Source organism: Malaya genurostris, chromosome 2, assembly GCF_030247185.1.
Source record: "Malaya genurostris strain Urasoe2022 chromosome 2, Malgen_1.1, whole genome shotgun sequence".
Taxonomy (NCBI): Eukaryota; Metazoa; Arthropoda; class Insecta; order Diptera; family Culicidae; genus Malaya; species Malaya genurostris.
The window spans coordinates 47,021,712-47,045,454 of record NC_080571.1 but is presented as its reverse complement, the minus strand read 5'-3'; the positions used below and the strand labels follow the sequence as shown (position 1 = coordinate 47,045,454).

The 23,743-nt window shown below is 36.0% G+C and overlaps 2 protein-coding genes across 7 annotated transcripts in view; one reads left to right on the top strand and one right to left on the bottom strand.

Annotated features, from left to right (window-relative positions):
• The window catches only part of LOC131432847 (NPC intracellular cholesterol transporter 1-like), a 75,214-nt gene extending 51,899 nt beyond the window's left edge, over positions 1 to 23,315 (top strand). For all 6 annotated transcript variants that reach the window (XM_058599398.1, XM_058599395.1, XM_058599397.1 and 3 more), the window contains 4 exons: positions 20,055 to 20,301; positions 20,359 to 20,444; positions 20,504 to 21,188; positions 21,249 to 23,315. In XM_058599398.1, coding sequence (XP_058455381.1) covers positions 20,055 to 20,301; positions 20,359 to 20,444; positions 20,504 to 21,188; positions 21,249 to 23,051 — 2,821 coding nt within the window. In that variant the 3' untranslated portion in view covers positions 23,052 to 23,315. The remainder of the gene's footprint in view (positions 1 to 20,054; positions 20,302 to 20,358; positions 20,445 to 20,503; positions 21,189 to 21,248) is intronic.
• LOC131432848 (uncharacterized) lies at positions 16,226 to 18,904 on the bottom strand. The gene is made up of 8 exons (XM_058599399.1): positions 18,758 to 18,904; positions 18,590 to 18,696; positions 18,407 to 18,526; positions 18,218 to 18,328; positions 17,886 to 18,155; positions 17,433 to 17,792; positions 17,227 to 17,380; positions 16,226 to 16,812 (listed from the first exon to the last, which is right to left on the bottom strand). The coding sequence occupies exons 1-8, from the start codon at positions 18,825 to 18,827 to the stop codon at positions 16,334 to 16,336; spliced, it is 1,671 nt and encodes a 556-aa protein (XP_058455382.1). The 5' UTR covers positions 18,828 to 18,904; the 3' UTR covers positions 16,226 to 16,333.
• Positions 23,316 to 23,743: the final 428 nt, after the last annotated feature.

Sequence of the window (23,743 nt, the reverse complement as noted above, 5' to 3'; positions counted from 1 at the left end):
AGCCCACCTGGGTTCGATCCCCAACCCCGCACATAGGGTCAGAAAGCTTTTCTGGCCCGAAGAGGTGAATGACCTTAAGGTTAAAACCTTTATAATTGATACAAAAAAAAAATCTTCTTTCAGCAAGTATGTCTTGCTGGCAGCAGTTTCTCTATAAAGTAAGATACGCAAAACTGACTTGGCGAGCAAAAAAAAAAAGTTCGCGGAAATTTCAAAAGTCTGTAAATTTTGCCGAAAGTCTGTAAAACTCTCGATTTTCAAAAGTCTGCACAACAAAAAATGTCTGCAGCACTACACACGAAATCTGCAGATCTGGCATCTCTGTTCACATCCTAAGAAGAGCTAGTTATGTACGAGATCTGTATATCCGAAGAACTTGAAGATTTAAATTTATATTTTCAATTATATAAAGTTTTTATTTAGAAATAAACTGAAAATCAGCACGAAAACATGCAAAAGCGGGAAAGCATAAAAAGAAAACGAATTGACTATTCAGTCCGCATCTTCTCACTCGGAATCGGTTGTTGCACTGGAGTAGGAATTTGTCCGGAATTCATTATGATTTCCACGTGGAGTTCCGAATGAAAATTGCTCACCGATTCGGGTGGATAATACCGAATGTTAGAGCAAGTTCAACAGCTGCAAATATAATATAGGAGATGTACAATAGAACTGAAACTGGAACAAACATATCTCCAGCAAACAGTTTTAGTTTTATACATTAGAACATTTTTACTGTCAAGTGTGCAACTGGCATAAGCTGGCAGTTTTTTGTTTTTCTATATTAGAAACACGAATAAAACGCTCATGGGGTGGCCAGTTTTTCATATTTTAAAACTAGCATAAATACTCTGAAGCAAGTTCTCAGCAAATCCTTTTGGTTTTAGTTATTTGAACAGTTCTAATGTCAAATTTTAAACTTTTACACGCTGCCGTTCTATTTTTTGTAAACAGTGAAGAACTTTTGAGCCATGAATACGAGAAACATGAAAAAAATAGAATAACTTCGGAAATCCGCAAAATTTCGGAAATCCGCTTAAAATTAATTTTAACGATCTTAAGTTCAGGAACGCCTGCCATATTTTTTACGATAGGCACGCATAGTTTTCAATGTACAGCGGGATTTTTGTGGGTGTCGACCAGAGATGCCAGATATTTTCATAGAAAATCTGTATTGCTTTGCGGAAAAATCTGTATTTATCTGTATACACTTATAAAATGAAATTTCTTCAATAAAATAATGCTAGAAGATGTTGTTCCAATAGATTATGATTAAAGAATAACAGATTTAATGAGTATTCATTCTTCATATCTTCGTAAGTCATTGCCGCGCTTACAATTCATCGACGAAATTAATAGTTTGAAAATGTTGACTTCATAAGTGACATGGAAGTCAGGTCATACGACTCTCAGTCTGACAAAGTTCCATGATGCCATGACTTCCTTTAATATCAGTTCTAATTGGTATCAAATTATACATGTATTTTAGTCCGTTGACTGATAAATTTTTATCTCGTCACTGTAATCAAATACAAATAGATACATTTAGGAGTTTTTGTTGGTTTGTGCAGAAAATGTGAACTGCCTTGAGCACTGACGCGAAAAAATAGAAACAAAATATGTGCTTTTTGCACAAACCAATAAAACTCTTAAATGTTCACATTTTGCGACGGCCAGTATTAAGCCGTCACTCGTTTACGCCTGAGACGTCAGAAATAATATGGCACTTGTACAATATCATTTGAGGATTGCATAAATAGTGCCAACTTTACGTATGCTTAACGGTATAGATTGATCTGCTAAGCGCGAGATGGCAGTTCAATTTGAACTGCTTTAAGCACTGACAAGCCGAAGACGAAACGCGAAGAAATAGAAACTAATAGATAGCTCAGGCGAAATAGTTTATTTTTTTCTTTCTTACTTTTTGTGAAATCTGTATAAATCTGTATAAAATTTAGAAAATCTGTATAATATCTGTATTCTGTATTAAATCTGTATGCGTATTTAAAAATCTGTATAATACAGATAAATCTGTATAAATGGCATCTCTGGTGTCGACTCAGGGCTGAAATTGCACTGAAACGTCAGAATTATGACTATCTGTCGAAATCGGTTGAAACTGGTGGAATTATTCAATGTTGAGAAAGGATCTACCCTGTAGAGGTAGAACAATGGGCTTTGCATAATAAATGAAAATTTAATTGATTCACACAATTTCGAATTCGCTGCCCCAGTATTTTGACAGACAAGATTACATCGGACGAAACGTCGCGGATCTTACGATTTCGTTTCAAATAAGATTGACTTTTACTTTGTGCCTCGTTAGTACAAAAGTGTGAAGACCCGGTGAAACGGCTAAGAAGGATCGCTATCGATAACAAATTATAAATTTGTACTCGAAAAACAGCCAAAATAAGCCCGAAGAACTGTGGAACGGGCGAAGTTTTCTTGCAACTAGAGAAGGTCGGATATGCAAATTCTCAAACCCGAACCCAACACGTACCCGATTAAAAAAAATATCACCACCCGGAGTTCGACGGTAGCCGATTGAAAATAAAAAAAAAACCGACCGAGATTTTATTTCAAACTGACAAACTTTATAGGATCGGAGTGGGCCACATAACTGGATGACGTGAATACGAATAAAAGTGTCTTGCTTTTTCACACTTCGGGAACTTTTCTCTTAAGTTTGAGCGAATTCTTTACCTATGTATTATAGAAAGGGAAACAAATATAACAGAAATACATTTATGTCGAGTCTCACCAAAAATTTTTAATAATTGCATTTTTCATGATTTGTAAGTAAAATGATATCGACGACCAACATGTTAACAATCAAATGAAACCTAATATTTTCAATTTATTTAGTAAGTTGATGTACCCGAAACGTATAGGAATGTATAAATCATAAACTAAAACTAAGAGAATACAATCAAGCAACATTTCTTAGGCTGTGAACCATTTCGCGGTTAATTTTAACTTTTGGTTAAAATCTGACACTTGAGTGGTTATTTGGTGTCGAGTAGTTAAATTTGACTTAAACTGTGGCCCATTTCAAAATTTGACGGACGAAAAGTTATTTGGATTTATTTTCCACTGGAAACAATTTCAACTAAAGAATTAGTATTAGAATTTTCATTGCAACATTTTTTTCAGTGATGGAAAATAACTATCGATCTGTCAAAAATAACCATGCTCTCGAGCACACGCTTAGAAAAATTTACTCAAAGTTTGAGTACTAGTTACTCATTTTCAAATGATACATGGAAACGTCAAAAATTGAGTAGTTATCATCAATGATATTGAGTAACTCCTACTCTAAGTTTGAGTTTAACGCAAGAACTCGTTTTTTTGTTACTATTCGCAAGATCAGTCTAAAAGTTGTAATAACTATTTGTAGCAACAGGTTGTATTTTTTGTTAATGAGATCGCGTTTTTCGAGGGTGAGTCGCTCAACACAAACGGTGTTGTGTCTGCAAAAACCGGAATGATAAACTCCGTGCTGTGCTTTAGACTGGAAACGAATATGCTCAAATGTCATTTATGAGGAATAAGTGTCTGATTGGTGCCTGAGCATAACTAACATGTATGTTAATTTGCGATTGACACACTACTCCTAGCGACCACCACTTGATATAGTATTGAGTTCAATTACTTAATATTTTAATACAATACACTCAGAAAAGGAGTTTGGTTTTGGTATATGTGAAATTAAATTTCACTCAAAATTTGAGTGATAGTTACTCTATTTTTTGGCACATGTACAAATAAAGTATTACTCAGTAAATGAGTAGATTTTACCCAGTTTTTTTCCAGTGAAAGAACTCAAATTTGAGTAACTTCGGAGTTACTCAAAATAAGAGTTGTTCCACTTTTTCTGTAGATGAGTGAGATCTTACTCATTTTTGAGTAACTATTTTTAAGCGTGCAGGGTTATTTTTGACAACATCAAATTAACCACTCGAGTGTCAGATTTTAACCAAAAGTTAAAATTAACCGCGAAATGGTTCACAGCCTTAGAATCTGCTTTACTTTGGTATCTACGCGCTTGAAAATTTGCTGATTTCAAGCATTGGAACCGTTGTACTACGCAGTTTTTAAGCTGTTTCGCTCTAACTCTCCTTGTGGTGAAAAGTTTAAACCTTAGATTCGCCAATTTCCATATATCGATTAATCAATCCACCCAGGCACTACGAGATCTGGCGAAGAATTCCAAAGCAAATGAGGATCTTCTTATTTATGACCCATGGGCAGGAACAAGAAGCGTGGTTCATGAGCCCCAGACTAGATAAAATCAGCTTGATTCGAACTTTTTTTCGGATGCTTCTTGCCAAAACCAGTTTAAACCGTTTAAGAAGACGAAACAGCACTGACTAACACCCTTGGGAGCGAAAAAACTGGTAGAGCAGTTCTATGGTTCAGTAGAGGAAGAATCGAGGACAATGGTGTGCTCCTAAGTGTTTTCTGCTCTGTTGATCGATTCGCGAACATTAGGCACAACCGCACAATATACATATGAAATATGCCTAGTCATTATTACTCAGCTTCAATCTTGATCCGACAGAAACCATTGTCAAATCAATGCATCCTACCAACCTTTCCTGCTGCTCTTAAGAACGAAGGACTACGACGAATGACACGCAATGGTCTTTGATGATCTACGTCAATCCGTTCGGAAATGATGTTGCCTAATGTAGATTAACACTGTGGCGGTATATTATGGTAACTGAAGCTTCAACGTGCAACTCAAACGAAGTAGCCCGTGAGTTTATTTGGTGCAAAGCTTGGTGCTTTCGGAAGAACAAAAATTCCCCTATGCTATAACGTGACTTTCAAGTTCAATTTCAAGGGCATCCGGAGAGAAGAAAAAACCATTCATCATTGTGGCTAGTAACACCAGCCAAAACACAGTTTACCAACTGCCCCGGGGTAGGTAACATACCGTGACGCACCACCGACCGCGCGTGATTCAGGTGTGACATCAACCGGCATCGATCCCCATAAAAAACCACCAGCACGTTACTATCGGCCAAGTGGCGGAGTGCTATAAATCACTTCAGCAGTTTTTGTAGCTTTGGTGATTTGGTCATTAATGCTGTCTTTCTTGTTGTGATGGTTATTTCAAGGTTGACATAACCGTCAATTCGATTTCGTTGGAAAACTTAAAGGCAGGTCGGATGACAAAAATTTTCACTTGATTTTGAGTTAATCTACAGTGAATTGGAGAACAAAGCTAATATAGGGCAACGGGTTCAACAGTCAACTCATTATTCTACTCTCTGCATTTGTTTTATCTGATTATTCGACCAAGAATTAATGGCTGGCGACGTATTCGGAGTATTTACGTCGGACACCCGCCATGTTATTAACTTAATTGAAATCAGCTAGCATACAGCTTGTCAATAGGGTCAAGCAAGTCAGCGAACCCCTCGTCATATAAATAACGTTAGGTCACACCTCTGACCCTTCCGGAGGATTGACAATAACAGTAGAAAGCAAAAAAAAACTAAAATTTCAAGTCACTGAGATACTGATTTGCGAGTAAGATAGTCATAGTTAAAATCATTGATTTATCTACGTGAAATGTATCTAAACTAAAACATTGCATTGAAATTCGGTAAAGGGAGTCTAGAACTAATTTTAAATCTAAAGCTTAACATAACCATAATTATAGATAACACATGGATCAATAAGTCCCGAGACTAACAACGGAAACAACATTTTTTTTTGCAAGATTTTTTTTTATTCGTCAACATAATCACCTTTTAGGGTGATACAATGGTTCCAACGTTTTTCCAATTTTTCAATACCATGTTTATAAAAAAAATTATCTTTCGCTTCAAAATAAGCTTCAGTTTCAGCGATGCCCTCCTCATTTGAGCCAAATCTTTTTCCCTGGAGCATTTTTTTAAGATCAGCAAAGAGCCAGTAGTCACTGGGGGCGAAATCTGGCTAGTATGGGGGGTGAGGAAGCAGATCAAAGCCCAATTCGTTCAATTTCGCCATTGTTTTCATCGACTTGAGGCGGAGTGCATTGTCTTCATGAAAAAGGATTTTTTTTCTCTGCATGTGCGGTCGTTTTTTTGCGATTTCCTCCTTCAAACGCACCAGTAAGTCAATATAATAATCACTGTTGATCGATTTACCTTTTTCGAGGTAGTCAATAAAAATCACGCCATGCGTATCCCAAAAAACTGACGCCAGCTGACTACTGCGTTTTCGGACGCTTCGGACGGCTTTCGCCAGCTGTGCGCTACTCAGATGACTGCCGCTTCGACTCTGGAGTGTAGTGATGTATCCATGTTTCGTCCATGGTCACGTAACGACGCAAGAAATCTTTTTTGTTGCGAGTAAATAGCGATAAACTGCTTGGTTACCGGTTTACTACGAGCGCCATCTCTGCTTTAGTCTCGGGACTTATTGATCCCTGTGTTACAGTACGAATAAACAAGTGCGCATTTTTTTCGTTTGTTGCTATGATACATAGCGGGTTTATTAACGAAAGTTTTGAAAGCTTGGTCCATTCAAATTGATCTTGTTGAAATCGGCTCATACATTTATTTCTGAATCATTTCTAGATGAGAAATTATTTAGGTTAGGTCTGTCGTGACGTAAAATTTATTGATTATTTAATTATGTAATTATGCCTTAATCTAAAATATGTATATAACTATGGGATTTTCCGTAGAATATGCATGTTCTCTTGAACTGAAATGTCCAATATATATTGAACCACAGAAATAATCAATGAAAATTAATCTCAATTTGTTATCATATAACCTTCACTGGTAATCGAAAACCAAAATGGCTCACGCGTAAATCGTGTCTTGTGTCATTGTCAAACTTGTTCAGTTTGGTCTATAATTTAATCATGAATCGACTTACAACATCTAATATTTGGTGAATGGGCACTGACAAAGTTGTAGGAAGATCCACATTTTTTTAAATTGTGTTCAGTGACGAATCTCATTTCTGGTTGAATGGATACGTCAACAAGCAAAATTACCGCATCTGGAGAGAAGATCAACCAGAAGCATTGCAATACCTACCAACGCATCCCAAAAAAGTCACTGTTTGGTGTGGATTATGGGCCGGTGGCATCATCGGGCCGTACTTCTTCAAAGACGACGATGGGCGGAACGTTACTGTGAATGGCGAGCGCTACCGTGTGATGGTTGGCGTGTTTTTGGCCAAAATGAAAGAATTGGACATGCCTGACATGTGATTACAACAAGACAGTTCCACATCCCTAAATTCAAGTTCATTTATTTCCACTAAAATATTTGTAAGTTCAAAGCGCTACTATTATTAACTTGATCTATAGTTAGTTCATTTGAAAACAATGTTTCGAATTCAATGCACTGTGAAATTGTTTGTCCAGAAATTGACCAGTAAAATATTTGTAATTTTTATCAAAATATTGATTGAAACGAACTAATTCACTGTGAAATAATAATTATCATGTTTTTCAGTTTCAAGCAGTAATATTTGCTATATCAAATCAGATTTTCTTTTGTCACTATTTCATTAAAAAAATTCGTTGCATGAAACAAAAATTTATTTATTTTTACAACTTTTTTCTCTGCGTGTACAATTTACATGACATGTTAAATGTGATGCCGTGCGATGGCTTTGCTGAACTGAATTTGTACATAAGTCAAAAATTGAGTAATAAACACTCAAATTTGAATTAAATTTCATTTTGAATTATTCTACAATTGTGTAGCATTTATGCTAAATCCTTATTTCGCAATTTCTTCGCCATTTCAGTGTCAATTTCATCAATTATTCTGTATTCCGTATTCTGCCTCAATAGTAGCTGCCAAAGATATTTTCACAAAATTACCAACGAAGTTAAGCACACGTACGAAATTTGAGCAATAGAAAATAGGGAATGATATCACACGATTTTACATTCCGATAGTCCCACGACAAAAGAGCCTAACTGCAAATGAGAGCCTCTCTTTGTTTACTTTCTCTTTTGATTATTACGGAGCCATTATTGCAAATTCTCTAAAGTTTTCAATATGAATCGAAAGATTGTAGTTTTACCTTAAAAGTTTTGCGAAGAATAAAGCGTTAAATATAAAATCAGTTCAGTAAATCGTGAAAGAAAAAGTAAACAAAGTGAAACTGTCATTTGCAGTTAGGCCCTTTTGTCGTGGGACGGTCGATTCGATTTTTCAACACTCAAAAAAATAATCATGTTATAGTTACGTGAAAATTTATGTGAATATTTTTCACCCTTCTTTTCACGTAGGTTTTAATGGACTAGCATTTAAAAACTGTTTAATGCATAATCCAGTAGAAGCTACGTGTTTCATAGGTAAAATATAATGTACTGCTCATATCACATTTATCTATCAGTTCATATAAAATTTAGATACCAGAAAATTACTATTTTATATACTGGTTGAAGTCAAAAGGGAGATTTCAGATTTTTATATAAATCTGAAAAATGAAAAATGCCATGAAAAATAAAACATTTATGTCAGAAAATTAGCATAGAATGTTAACGGCTGAAAATAAAAAGCAACTAATAACATCGTGGGATCTCGAACCGACAAGCCTCCAGAAATCGTTTTATTATCACTCTGCCATCCAAAAAATTCCCCTGAAGTTGAGATCCGAGAACTCCCACAACAGTACCGATGCAGGTTGAGTTCGCATTACATGGGTCCAGTGTCTCTAGCTTCATACCGATTTTGAACTCGTTTTTCGGTGGACCAACGGCCTGTTTGAAGCATGAAGGAGACTCACGCAGGCACTCGGTCCAGTCGAACACATGGAAACTTTCATACTGGAATGGTCCGGTCCATGTAGTAAAAAATTGTAATTAATTAACATTTCTTGCAAATATTCCCACTACTCACACTTTGAGGGTCACTGTTCGCCATTTTCAAAATCGTGTTTTTCACACTGGAAATTTACGTAGAATGTTTGACGTTTGGTCAATTCACGTAAATCTTATGTGATGACTATTCATTTTAGGGGATGTTCGTGTAACATTCATTTTCGTCACGTAAAACATTCAATTTGACATTTGACATTAGTGTTTACGTGATTTTTCAAGTGAATCGAACGTGAATTCATATTTGAATATAGTTTCCGTGCCAACATCCGAAGCCAAAATGTCACAAACATTCGCACAAAATAAAATGAGCAACGGAAAAAGAAGAACAACTGAATACTAAAGTCGGACAAGTGCAACTCAGTTTGAAAAACCCGTTTAGGTATTTGGGAATGCAAAAAAAAACATTTTGTTTGTTCGAACAGTTCCACTGTCAAATTGAAATCTGGTGTACAATGTCGTTCTAATGCTGCTGGAGTTGCCAGTTTCTGTTGCTATAATTCTCGGATTCAAATTTTAAAACAGTACTACTAAACTGTAGTACACATTCTAAAATTAGTTAAAATTTTAAATAAACATCCAAATGCATTCAACGCTACAGTAGGTGAATGACCCATGCGGAAATAAATGTAACTAGCTTACGAGGCTGCCATATGATGAATCACAACAAAAGATGAAAAGATCAACCGCGAAATAACACACCTATGCCGTGCTCCCATCCCCCGTAACTGCGATTTGAAAGCCGGTTACAAAAAAACGCAAACCGGCTTACGGCGCGTCAATCATTTTACGAATAAGAAGAAAAAACGAGAAAAAGACGTTCCATGAGATTAGGATTGGGTGGAATTTCATTACCGGCTCGTAATGCTGAAGTCACGTTTCTCGCTCGTAAAAGATTTTTTTTATTGGGTTTGAAAGTCAAGGACAAGTTGTTTAATAGGCACAGTAAGAAAAAGGTGCATAGGTGATTGTCGCAGAGCGAATTTTGTTTTCTAACACTGCTCAGTAATTCGAGTAGGAAACTTTTGTAACAAAATGTTTTTAATTATTCACTAATTTCCATTATTTTTCCCCGCTATTTCATCATGTTGAATCGAGCAGAATCTGAACTCTTCAATACGTCACCGAATAACGCCAACTTACCACGGTTACACCATGAAAAACCGAACAACCGTCAAAATTTAAGTTGAGCATACCTAGGTAACAAACACAAAACCAACCACAGTTTTGTTCTCTGTGTCTCAGCGGAAAATCAGGAATTATGACGCAAACTAAAATGAGACATTATTTCGACACCGGTTAAATGCGGGAGCGGACAAAGAGTGATCATCAAACAGTAATTTGTGCAGAGCAAATAGAGTTTTAGGGAAACCCGACAAAAGCAAACCCGATATTGATGTAAGCAAACATTGTTGATGGCTCAGAATGTAAACAGTAAGATTCGCGTAATCTAAAAGTTTCCCATTTTTTTTTGGTTGTTTCAAAAAATTTGCATAGATTCCTTCAAATTCTTATTTTTGTGATTTTGGTCGTTTACGTAAAATCGTTTCTCTTCTACACGACTTTTATGTAAATTAATAAAATGACTAGCCGTCTAACCATCCCAGAATTCCGAACCAAGATACTATAGGTTAAAACCGGAATGGCGTTGTTTCAAGTCTGGAAGTAATGGATTCAAAACCAGAATTCGGTTGTTTCAAGTTGGAGTGTGATTGTTTAAATCAAACTTCAAATGACACTGCCACTATTCTAACAAAAAATATCGTAATTTATCTCTACACATTGCTTTCCAGACGGACGACTAATTATTACTCGATTGTCCATTTCACTCGATTGATGAAAGCATTTGACATCAACATTTTGAATATCGTTGAATTGTTGCTTATCTTTTGAGAGTGTGACGTACACCATTTTATTTCACTTCAGCTGACACATGTAATATTAATTAATTTTATTGACAAAATTCAACTTCATGTGTATAAACTTTATAAATAACGATTGCGCAAAAGATTCTATGAGTCCGAAAATTCAAAAATTTTCTTTAAAAAAAAGCTTTTGAGTTTACTCCAGCCATTAGAGTTTTTGCAGACCTCTCTACAACCGATTTAGCTGCTTTTGTGCAAGATTTTAGAAATGTTTCTGTAGTGTGTAGCTTGTTGTTTATATTGAGAGAGCTCTCCCTTCACGAAAGCTCAATACCTCTCGATAGGCCGCAATTCCGGGTAGATAGATGAATTCGTCTGGCTTGAAGCAACATGTAGTCGCTTTATATAAATCCAAAACATCTTTGGCATAGTGACAAGAATCAGACCAAAATAGCGAGGTATTGACATGGCTGCGTAGGAATGGTTACAATCGTTTCTATAAGGCATTGGTCACGGTATATTTCCTTGTTTAGCTTTCCGGTAGTGATTGATCTTTTGCTTGCTCGACCATAACTGCATATTGCCTGCCAAACTAAATATTTTTTTCGACACTTGGCATTTTTCTTCGTTCTAGAACGCCTATCTACGCCGTTTTGTTGACATTCCGGGAAGCTGCTTAATGTCTTCCAGCACATAAGTTTCATCCTCCATTATCAAGCAGTAGATAAATATTTATTTATTACACAGAAATAAGTGAGATAAATGTCAAATTCGTGCACGTGTACAATTAACATGATATATTCAATGTGATACCGTGCGATGGCGTAGCTGAACTGAAGACTGATTTCTCTCTAAACTAACAGGGTGCAAAGTGTCAAACCATTATTGACGCTAAAGGCGATTGGACTTGCTATTTATATGTTTGCGTTTTCGAAGTTTTCGATCCAAAGAAGTAACATTTAGAAGATTTTTCGTATTATGTGAATGTCATCGAATTGGACATGAATGCAATTGCACCCACATTATTAAATCCGAATCGGCGAGAAATTTTCTTTCGGATTTCCATGAATTCCGATTTTCAAACATAGTTTACTTTTTATACTCGTACTGATATGTTCCTGACTTGTCTCAAGATTCGTTTTTTGTTGTATGTACATACGGGATTAACGAATATCAAAAAAAATCGAACAAAAAAAGAAGAAAAAGCGAAATAAGCAAGACACGTACGACGAGAGAATGACGCAATTTCGCCCGGGGAAATTTTTACAGCAGCCGGAATGCAACCAGGCTTCTGTCGGTTACCAGAATTTCTCACACGCGGGTTGTTGCAAATCGATGTATTGATGATTAACATATTTACGTATTTCTTTGTGGCTACTCATAAGCATTCAGGTTACGAATATCACGCGTGTTTTGATGTCTTACTTCACTGTGGGATGCCTTTTCAAAATTGGCCCTGTGGAAGAATGGGCAGGACTTCATCGTGAATATTTCGAGTTAAACTGAACGCAAAAACAAAATTCTTTCTCCACGTACTAAATTTTTTTACCGAACTCAGCAACATTTTTACCGACTTTTACTCAGCTGAACGTACCGCAATTAGTTCAGGTGTACTATGCTTCTTATATAAAGACAGCAATCTCTTCTGGAGACACTCAGATCGGTAGATTTCTGCATTTATAGTTTCAAGTTTTCGGTACATGTATTTTAGACAACCGAATTTCGGGAAAAAATTATGCGGAATACGTCAATTTTTATAAGAATAGCGGACAATTCGGTTATTTGGACCAAAGTGATGATGTTTTCCGCAAAAACATTACCGAACTGAAAATCCGAAAATAAGTGTGTATGCCATCAGATATGATTAGTAATTTATGATAAAATTTTAAACAGTGTGAGATAACATAAAATACTCAAAAATTAGGTTTTCTCAAATTTTTGGAAACAATGAGGAAAACTGATAACGCTTGCTTGCCTTTCTCGTACCCGAGCCGACGGGTTTGAGGTAGTTGCCCTTATTACCGGTATCATTTCACGGTGAAAAACAAGTGAAGTGAAAGTAGGTCCTTACAATAAAATAAACTAGATGAACAACGCTGAGTCAAATAAATGGCTACCTTCCAACATCGCTAAAAAAGTTAAATGTATTATCAACGTAATCCAATAATTTATTGTGACTATTCATTTTCAAATATTTGGATGAAATCAGGCATCCCTGCAAACAGCTGATCGGTGTTGACAAACGAGGGGAAACCAACTAGCAAAAAAACTTGTACATAACACAAGGGGTGTACAGATAGTAAATAGTTCGCGCAGTACAATATAGGTGGAACTAGTGCATCACGGAAAATTATTTTTATAAGAATTTACTCATACTGTCATGTCTGTTAGTCTGTGGTAGTGATGTGCAACATTTTCATCATTTATTCGATAGCACAAATAGATATCAGCAATAAAAATACACTTGGAGTAGAAGAAAATCAACTTCAAAGTGATTAATACAATTTTTTAGTGTAAACTATGATTAAACATGGAAAATCTTCAAAAATGGGTGAAATTGGGTAAGGTTAAGTTTTTTCGGATCAACATTTTTTTTAAACAGAAACCAGTGTAATTTCTACACTGATAAAAATCGACACGTTAGGCTGAAGTGTTTTACACTTAATTTCGCCGCATATGACACGACACATTAAATGCAAGTGTAAAACTCTTCAAATTTCATTAAAATGAAACCCTGTTAAAACATATGGATATTACACTTGAATTGCATAAACCAAACAGCTAATTTATTTCAAATGTATTACACTTAATATTGAATAGGCCTGAAGCTTCTGATTCAATTGACAGACAAATACAAATAAACATATGAAAACTCTTCGATTTCAATACATATTACACATAATTTTCATATAATACATAAATACAAATTAATAAATGAACATTTGTCATTGAAATGTTTTGAATTAAGTTTTAAGTATCAACTGACTTGACAAACATTGTTTTTCTCTTTAAAGTAAAAGTTTTAAAAGTTTGAAATGCAAATGCAATAATATATGAATACCAAAAATTCGAAAACCATGTGTGTTATAAAAAAAAATATTTATTATACATAGAACTTAAGCAATTGCACTTAATAGCTAATTACAAAAAGCATTCTCCTTTCATAAAATCAACTTTCCTTCGGTAATACAAACGGTCGGCAATTGAGTGTATCATAATAGGTGGGCCATCAATATCGTTTAATTCAATAATTTTAAAAAGTTCTTAACATTTTATAACTTCGTGGGCCAAAAAATGATCACTGTATGGTCCACATTCCCATAACTTTCCTACCATAAAATAATTTTCTTCGAATGTTACAAGAATTTCCTCGATCTCAAACAATTCTGTTATTCCATTTTGCGTGACAGATATAAAATAACCGTTTTTGTACGTGATTCTATTGATTTGACAATTACGTGAGAATAAAATATCGTGAGTGAATTTTTTTAAATCTGAGCAAACTATTTTTGTATAATAAGATTTATCAGTAATGTCTTCTTTTCTAAAACCATTCAATGATTCAATTTGAAAAAAGATGTTGTTTAACAGATTATCACTAAATTTAAGAGAAGCTTTAATTCCAAGCGTATAACATATATTTTTCCGTGATGACATTATGTGGGCATGTTGTTTGAACATTTTATGCTTAGCTTCAAATCGGAAGCACATCAAATTACATATAGGCCCACTACTTTGTATTGTATTTGCATAATGAACAATATGGTGATGCTTTGGTTTCAAAAGCTGATTGTCAAATAAATTTAAAAACATTTTGTGGTGATCTGAAGTCATAATTTTCAATTGCTCTAAGTCTAAGAGTGAAAAAGAAGGCATTAAAATAAAATCAATCAAATTTACTAAAAGCTTTACATAATTCCATACAGGATCATTTACTGGTACAAATTGCTCAACAATCAATGTGAAATAATGACAAAACGATCTCATTTCAGATGCTGTCATGCGTAATTTAACAGTTTTTGATTTGTTTATTAAACATTCTTCGATATCTGGCATTCTTGACAGTGATTCATCTAAAGCATGCTTACTTATAATTCTTCTACGACTGTTAAAGTATTCCAAGGATAAGTATCTTTTGCCATATATTAAATAATTTAAAACATTCGTAAAACCATACTTGCATATGCCATTGCTAAATATATCATGCATAGCGTCTACCGACTTATTATTAGTTACTTTAAAAGATGGTAGCTCATTGAACAAAGTGTTTCCTCTCAAGCCAGTATTTTTTTGGGTTCCGTAGTTAATATCTCTTAAATAATTTACTTCGTCGCGCAGACTGTCTGAGTATTCTCGATCATCTTTTTGCAACATTTCTTTAGGTCTTTTGCAAAACCTACAATAAAATTTTGCGTTAAAACCTCCAGATAGCATGAGCATAGTGTGAACGCCCAAATTGTCGCCCTGAACTAATACCAGAGGAAATCTTACCAATGTTTTAGTGTTGTTTACATTAATTTCAATACCGTTTTCCTCCATGCTTTTGAATTTTTCTATTATTTCCTTGAGCATTTCATTCATTCCAAATTCGCTAATAGCTGCCTTTTTAATTATTCCAGCTACAAAAATATTACATAATCTAGATGAAAATATTTCAGGAATTACTAAAAAGTTATAATAAATGCCACAAATGACATCTTTTTTACTGTGAGAGGATAGGTTGTCATTAATTTCAAATTCATCTGCGTATAATGATAAAGGAATGACATATTGAGCAGGATATTTTGATTTAATCTTCTTCCATGTGGTACCGTGAATATAGTTTGTTATTCGATCAGATTGCTCTAAACATTCGAAATAGTTGATCATTTTCCTAAATATGCCCGGTTTTTCAAAAAACGACTTTATTTGAAATTGTATGTCAAGTAAAACAATATGATGTTTGCTGTATTCGTTAGTTAATAGATTTTCAGAAGATACAACTGAATGCTCGGTTATTTTATTGCTCTGAATTGTAATTACAGTTGGTGGACTATATAAGTTATTTTTTTGCAAATAGTTAAAAAATTTAAAATCTGTATCGATAAATTCAAACGTTGTTTTTAGCTTATTCATTAAAGTTTTGAACTTATATTCTGTGCCTGGGTCGCTTATAGAAATAGGCAATTTATTGAATTCTTCAGCTATTTTATAGAACACTTGTTGTGATCCTGACTGAATCATTTTCACATCACTTCTAGTCAAATTGCTTTTATGATATAAATTTAATGAAAACTTCACTGTCTCTGTATTTATGCAGGCTAAAATATTTTCCAAACTGTTCGCTGTCTGTGAATTTTCAACACTGTCAGAGGGTGGGCTTTTAGTGATTTGATCGATGCAGCTATTGTGAACACTCTCTAAAATTTGATTATCGTGTACGGTTTTGCTTTCTGACACACGGAACTTATGTCTATTTAAATGATCTTTAAATCTATAAAATTTACTAAATATTGAAATACATGACGGATACGTGCAAATAAATCTGTAATTTCGAGGCACTTGGTGATACTCATTTAGGTGATAAAGATATTCGTTGGACGATTTGAATTTTACTGCACAATGTTCTATGAAACATTCAATCATCATCTTGTTCCAAGTTGCTTAACGCAGGTTGATTTAAAAACTGCACAAGTCTATCGATACTCGCGTAACGTTCAGGTATATCCAAATCATAAATGTAGTGTTGAACGAAAAGCCAAATCAGTTTACTGATTTTTGAATGCTTCAGTGCCAGTACCTCACATAATTTTATGTACACATCGATGGCACGAGAAGCTGACGGCAAAGTGTAGAATAAATCTTCGTAGTATACTCTGAACACTCCAGTTAACGATGCTTGAGTTCCGAAAAATATCAGTTTTGGAGTTAGTGGAATCCGATAACTCTGATATTGTGTATAAACAGCAGCAAGTTTGACTTTAGCTTCGTCATCAGAATTTGCAAACAAAACAGTATCGTTTTGTCCATTCAGTACCGTTGGTTTGTAGGATACCGTAACCTTTTGTGGATGAAGTACGCAGTTTAGTGAGAGCAATAGAGCACAAATTCGTAAATCTGTAATTTGAAATTTATTTAACATTTGACATGATAGACATCGGAGCCACTCAGTTGCTTGCCGAAATCTAATCAAAATGGTTCACAGGCTTTTTTGCCATTGAGATTAGCACTCGGCTGAGTATGGGTAAAATATGTATTTTGACCTCACTGTATTCTGGTCCGGCGTACATATTGCTGGATGTAATCAAAATGAATTACATCGTGTCTAAGAATTTAAAAGATTATTCAACTCGTTAACATATTCAGTATAAATATGTACTTCATTTTCATTAGAACCAGCATTATTGGCGCCGGGCCAAAATGTGTTAGACTGGCCAAAATACCTCCGTTACCCTAAAATTGCACATTTGAGAAAATTTCTATGTGTGGCTTATTATTTTTTAAATAAGTGCGCTATATTGAATTTCTTACCCTTTGCCTCAGTACTATTGCTAAAGATATCTACTAATTCACAGGATGAGTCATCAATTGACCTTTCCCGGATATATTTTCCTGCCACCGCTAGTAGATGATCCCACTTTTCCGTAGCTCGATTCGATTTGAGAAATTGATAATCAATATCAATCTTAAAATGAAAAAAAAATTAACTCTTAATCTAGAATATTAATATTGCATACCAACTGATAACCGTATTCCGATAGAAGAAATCGCCACAGGTTATCTTCTATTAAATTTTCTTTAGCGTTTGGTTTGCCAATATAGATTTTCCGTAATGAGAAACTTGCCTTCCACATGTCGAGGACTGTACTCCAGGGGCCATCATTATGGTTAAGCCATTCCAAGGCTTCCCATGCAGTGCCCTGATTCAATTCGAATGAATTATCTTGTCGTATATTACGGGAATTGCTGTACTTCTGTAGATGATTTAAATCATCTATTTTTCGTTTTCGAAATTTTGTTTTTAAGTTGCAAATTTTATTATAAATTTTCCCACCGGGATTTTTCTTATCGCCGTTCCTTGGGAGAAAATATGTGTCCTATAATATATAACATGTTTACAATTTATTTAAAAAAATTTCGGGTTTATTTCATGTGTTTGTTTTTTTTTATGAAAATAAATTAAAAAGTACCTCTTTTTCGTATTTCAATAAAATTGTTATTACTTGCGCATACTTTCTTAAGTCATTTTCGACAAGCTTTTTCTTATTTTGCAGGTGCCATTGTGCTAGAATTCCAGCCAACTCGAGTTGTCTACGTTCTGATAATGGACCAACTTTTGCCAATTTGAGAATATCGTTACCTGTTAAGGATTCCGATAGTATCTTGTATAGACTTTCGTGAGTCAGTTCTGTATTCGTATGCAGGGTATTCTCTTTCCCGTAGTCTGTACAACTGTTGTTCTGAAAATCAAAATAGACATGGTTGATAATTAGTAAATAGCTAAAATCGAAGTCATACACACCTCCGGTGTGTTATTTGTTTTTGCCGAAATATTACGATGAACTACAATTACGTTTTCCTTAGCTGTAACCTCCTCCAAAGGTGATGCGTGTGGAGAAAGCAGTACTCGATTCTATATAAAAAACGGACGTTTAGCTGTAACAACTCTTGGGGTATTTTACAAATGAATGAAGGGCCTCTAGTCTCATACCTGTGTGACTTGGAACGAAGTAAAATTCTGAGTTGATGAACCACCAAGCTCTGGGACTAGCATTTGTTCTGGATCAATTAAATTTGATGCACTGTCTTGACCCCTAACGATTTCCTCATCCTATAAAACAGAAATAAGAAATTTAGTAGATTGAAAACTTAAAAATCTCTGCTGCACTATTACCGGAAATATCAAAGAAATTTCATTCGCGTTCTCATCAACAGACACAAGCCCCTTTTCTTTGAGGAACTCAATAGCCTTGTTTATATCGTCTTCAACTAATTCGTTATCTGGAAACATGTTACAAATTAAACAAACACGAAAAAAACTTCAATTTATATAAATATTCACTGTCTAAAATATCCAAAATACGTTGCGGAAAACCTAGCTCAATCAGCTCAGCTTTTATTTTCGTAGCCATTTTGTTTTTCACTTTTCATTTATATGTTTGACACTTAATATTGCCGCAATTGCCAGCGAAAATAAAGAACAATGCGTAGACATATATACATCAATATGCGGACACTTCAAATTGACATGTGATGGAACAGGGCTGTATCATGAATTTACAGAATTGACGGTTATGTGTCAAAAATTCGATATCAACATGTCCACACTTCAAACTCAAATGTGATGACACTCACTTGGGTTATGTGACAACACACTTGATATTTATGATTTACGCTTTTGAAGCACAAATGAGAAGTACTTGATATCTTAGTGTACCTAGAAACATAAAATGTATTTTGTGAAACACTTTAAAATAAGATGTTGATTTTTAGCAGTGTAGTACTAGAATGTATAGCGATCGAGTACCATTTATTTTGGATACTTTATCTGTTATTTCCAGGGATTTGAAAAATGGTATTAAATCAAGTTTAATGCTCCATTCTAAATAAACGTTAGTTTTCGCCAAAGACATTCTATTAACAAGATATCTAGCTCTCACATTTCCCGAATAAATCATTGGCAACATCCTTTTTTGCGATCATGGCACCCTCAGGCGAGTTGGGATCCAATCTCGTACAGAGAAGTAGGGAAGAGAAATGTCAAATTCGAGCGCGTCAAACTAGCAGTACTGTGCACCCATACAATTGACATGATAAGTTGAATGTGATGCCGTGCGATGGCATTGCTGAACTAAAGATTGATTTCACTCCAAGCTGATAGGGTCTGTATTCGCACAATGAATTAAGATCAACATTACCACCGCAGAGTAAAAACTTTTTCTTCAACTTCTACTATAATTTTTCAAATGAATTTGCTTGTTTTTATAAGAAAATTAAAAATTTCCCTATTGATTTGACAGCTCTTGCTGAAAGTATCATCTCTAAACAAGCAGCGCCTCTTCATTTCAGTTTTGTGACAATATGCCAATAGCCAAATTGACAAATTTTGCATCAGTAACACTCAAAACTAGTTGTACGACAAAACTCATCAATTTTCACCCACACAATAAAAAGTTAAACACAAATGAAAGTCGTTTTTTTTCGAGTACAGTCTTTCATGATTTTCACTTCAATTGATTAGAATGAATGTAAATTGATTTTATTTTAAATGTGAAATTTACTTATAAAATGTTTTTTTATATACTTTTGTTTGTGGAGTTAATGAAAAATAATACCTGTTTACCGTTTTATTATTACAGGCTAGGACGGAACATCGCGAAAAATCCATGGCAAACTATTCTGGTTAGTTGGATCATCGTGGCCTGCTGTAGTCTTGGTTTTCTACGGTTCCACAATGAAAAGAGCCCGATGAAGCTATGGATTCCACAAAATTCACAGTTCTTGTATGACACGAACTGGTTGATTGACCATTTCAAGGAAGGCAATCGAATTGAAACGGTAATGATAACAGCCCCGGACGTGCTGACACCTGAAATTCTGTTGCAGGTAATCGACGCCATATGTCCAGTTTTGGTATCCAACTAATTGTATTTGAAATTTTAGCTAGTAACTATCACTGAGGAAGTCGTCGCACAGAAAGCATTCGACAGTAAGGGTAAAGCATTTACCTGGAACGATGTTTGTTTCAAGTAGGCAACTGTTTCGCTACCGTTAATTCCCTAAATAATCGAATCATTCTTCTTTACAGCGTTCCCTTGATAGCTGAATATACTGCTAATAGCCGTCGCAAACGAGATTCGGCCATCGCTACCGACACCAGCAGAACTAGTACCGGGCACTCGAAGAAACCGAAGCCTTTCTTCAATCCCAGTGTTGATTTGCCATCCTTCATGTACTGTCCAATGATCGAGAGGTTACCGGTCGGTTGTATGGAATTTAGTATTTTAGAATTATGGAAGTTTGATCGGGAGGTGATTGCTCAGTTGACAAAGGAGCAAATTGTAGATAAACTCAACAAAACTAAAATAAGTCCCGTCACGGGACACACCGTAGATTATTCGGAGCTTTTGGGTGGCATCGAGCGGGACTGGAGTGGCCACATAGTTACGGCAACCTCACTTCAGTCCAACTGGATGGTTCACGTTAACTACACCGAGGTGGATCACGACATTAGCGGCAATATGGCCGGTACAGAAGATTGGGTTACCGAGACAGCGTTAGCCTGGGAGGCTGCCTTTTTGTCTAAGATGGAAAGTATCCAGAAAAATTATACCCATGGAGATATTGAGTTGTTCTACGCGGCTGGTCGCAGTTATGGAGATATTAGCGCTGATTCTATGTTCAAAGATATGGATAAACTAATTTTCGGAGGCATCATTATGTTTATCTATATGCAACTAGTGCTGTCCAGATTTAGCTGTACAGAATTTAGGGTAGGATTATGGTCAAAAATTTCTAGTAAACAAAATCATGAACTGTTTCTTTTCTTGTAGATAATGTTGGGTTCTATCGGTTTGCTAAGCATTGGCATGGGATTCGTGGCCGGATGCGGTATCGTTGCTGCTTTAGGTGTGTCATACGGACCAGTTCACACATGCCTTCCGTTCTTGTTGATGGGACTCGGTGTAGACGATATGTTTGTTATGATGGCCTGTTACCGGAAGATACGCGAAACTCATTCTCATCTGCCACTACCGGAACGGATGGGTCTAATGTTGAAGCATGCTGGAGCATCCATCACGGTAACGTCCCTCACCGACATCGTAGCGTTCGCGGTAGGCTCTATAACAGTGTTGCCATCACTACAGTCCTTCTGCATCTACGCGGCGGCCGGAGTGCTTATGATGTACTTCTTCGTAATCACCTTCCATGTTGCCATTTTTACCTTGGACGAACAGCGCATAGCAGCAAGGAGAAATTCGTTTGCTCCGTGGATAATCCATGATGAAAAATCGACAAAACTGTGGTGTCAGTATAATCTTATGCATCGCTTTGTTAACGCCGTCTATTCTAAAGGCATCCTGACGAAACCTGGAAAAACTTTCGTCATTTTAACCGCCATAGTCATGACTGGACTAAACATTCAAAGTTTACTGAATCTTCGCCAGAAATTTGATCCAAACTGGTTTATTCCCGAGGATACGTATTTCAACCAGTTCCTTGTCAAAAGTAGAGAACAATATCCAAACATGGGCTTCGAGGCGATGCTACTGTTCGGCGACTACAATTACACCGCTCATCTCAAGGATTTACTCCAGATTACCAGTGAATTGGAAAACCGTACCGATATTCTGCATAGTGTCAATTCGTGGGTTGTACCGTTTCAAGACTTTGTTCACACATATTATGATAAAGATATCGGAGAAGTGGTGCTCAGCGATAAAAACTTCCGAGATTACCTGTCAAAATTTCTCTTCAGCCATGACGGCGGTCGCTATCAAATCAACTTTAAGTTCGATGCTAAGCTAAAGTGTGGATCTCCTGTACCGAACATCACAGTCAGTACAATCGAATTTAAGTTCCGTCCATTCAAAGAACGCGAAGAGTATCTTCCGGCAAAACATGCGGTGGAAAATTTACTCGCCAGTAGTGAAATGTCCACTGGTACCCAGTTCAATACTCTCTGGGCAAAGATCTTCGGTAACTGGGTTACCGACGAAATCATAGATACAGAAATCTATCGGAACATTGCCATCGCTATGATTGGTGTGATGGTATGTTCGATCGTACTCATCGTCAATCCACAGATCTGTTTCTGGATTTTTATCTGTGTAGTTCTGACTCTTGTAAATGTCGGTGGATTTATGGAACGCTGGGGACTAACGTTGGATCTGGTATCCTGTATCGCCTTGCAGCTCGCCGTCGGGTTGTGTGTGGATTACGCTGCTCATATTGGGCACACATTCCTTACGATAAGCCATAGGGACCGCAATCGACGGGTGTTGGATACTGTACTGCATATCGGTGCTGCCGTTTTATACGGAGGAGGCTCCACAATTCTTGCCTTGAGCGTTCTGTCTGGCTCTCAAGCGTATACTTATCGGACATTTTTCAAAATATTCCTTCTCGTAATCTTCCTTGGTCTATTCCACGGGTTGGTGCTATTGCCAGTGATTCTCAGTATCGTAGGTCCACCCCCATACAATGGGTTCCTGGACGAACCCAGCAAATTCCCCAGTGAGCACGGAAAAGAAATGCTATCCTTCACAGACAGTCAAAAGCACAATCGAACGAACGGAAAACTCGCTCAAAGCGAGGAGGAAAAACAGCCTATCAAGGAAGCAGGTGTATCTTAACTTTTTTGTTGTCGTTTTCCAAAATAGCTACCCATGACGAAAACTTATGACACGCACCAGACACGCATGATACATGCAAAGTACCGCACAATTAGAAATTTACGCACTAACAATTTTTATGCTGTATTGGTGGGCAATACAACATACGGGCCACGCGAAGCCATTGTGATTCTAATCAAAATGCAATAGTATTAAGTAATTTTTGGAGAAGTCATTATATGTATTAGGTCAACTAGAATAAAAAAATAAATGATGAAAAATTAATAGTCTAATTTCTAACTTAAAACTATATCGAAATTTTACTATCAGCTTTTCCGTAGGCATTCATAATTTCTGAGCTACGTTTTCATATGGTCGTATTAACAAGTAAGGCGCACTCATTTTTAAATATGCGGTCATTTTAGAACTCAGCGTCAAGAAATCACCTTACCTATCATCAGACCCTGACAGCTTGGAGCGATCTCAATCTTCAGTTCAGCAACGCCATCGCACGGCGTCTCATTCAACATGTCATGTCAATTGTATGGGTGCGCAGCCCTGCTATTTTGGCGCGTACGAATTTGACATTTCTCTCCCCTACTTCTATATATGAGATTCGATGCGGACTCACCTGAGGGCGACATGCTCGCAAAATAGGATGTTGCCAATTATTTGTTCGGGAAATGTGAGAGCTGGATATCTTGTTAATATGA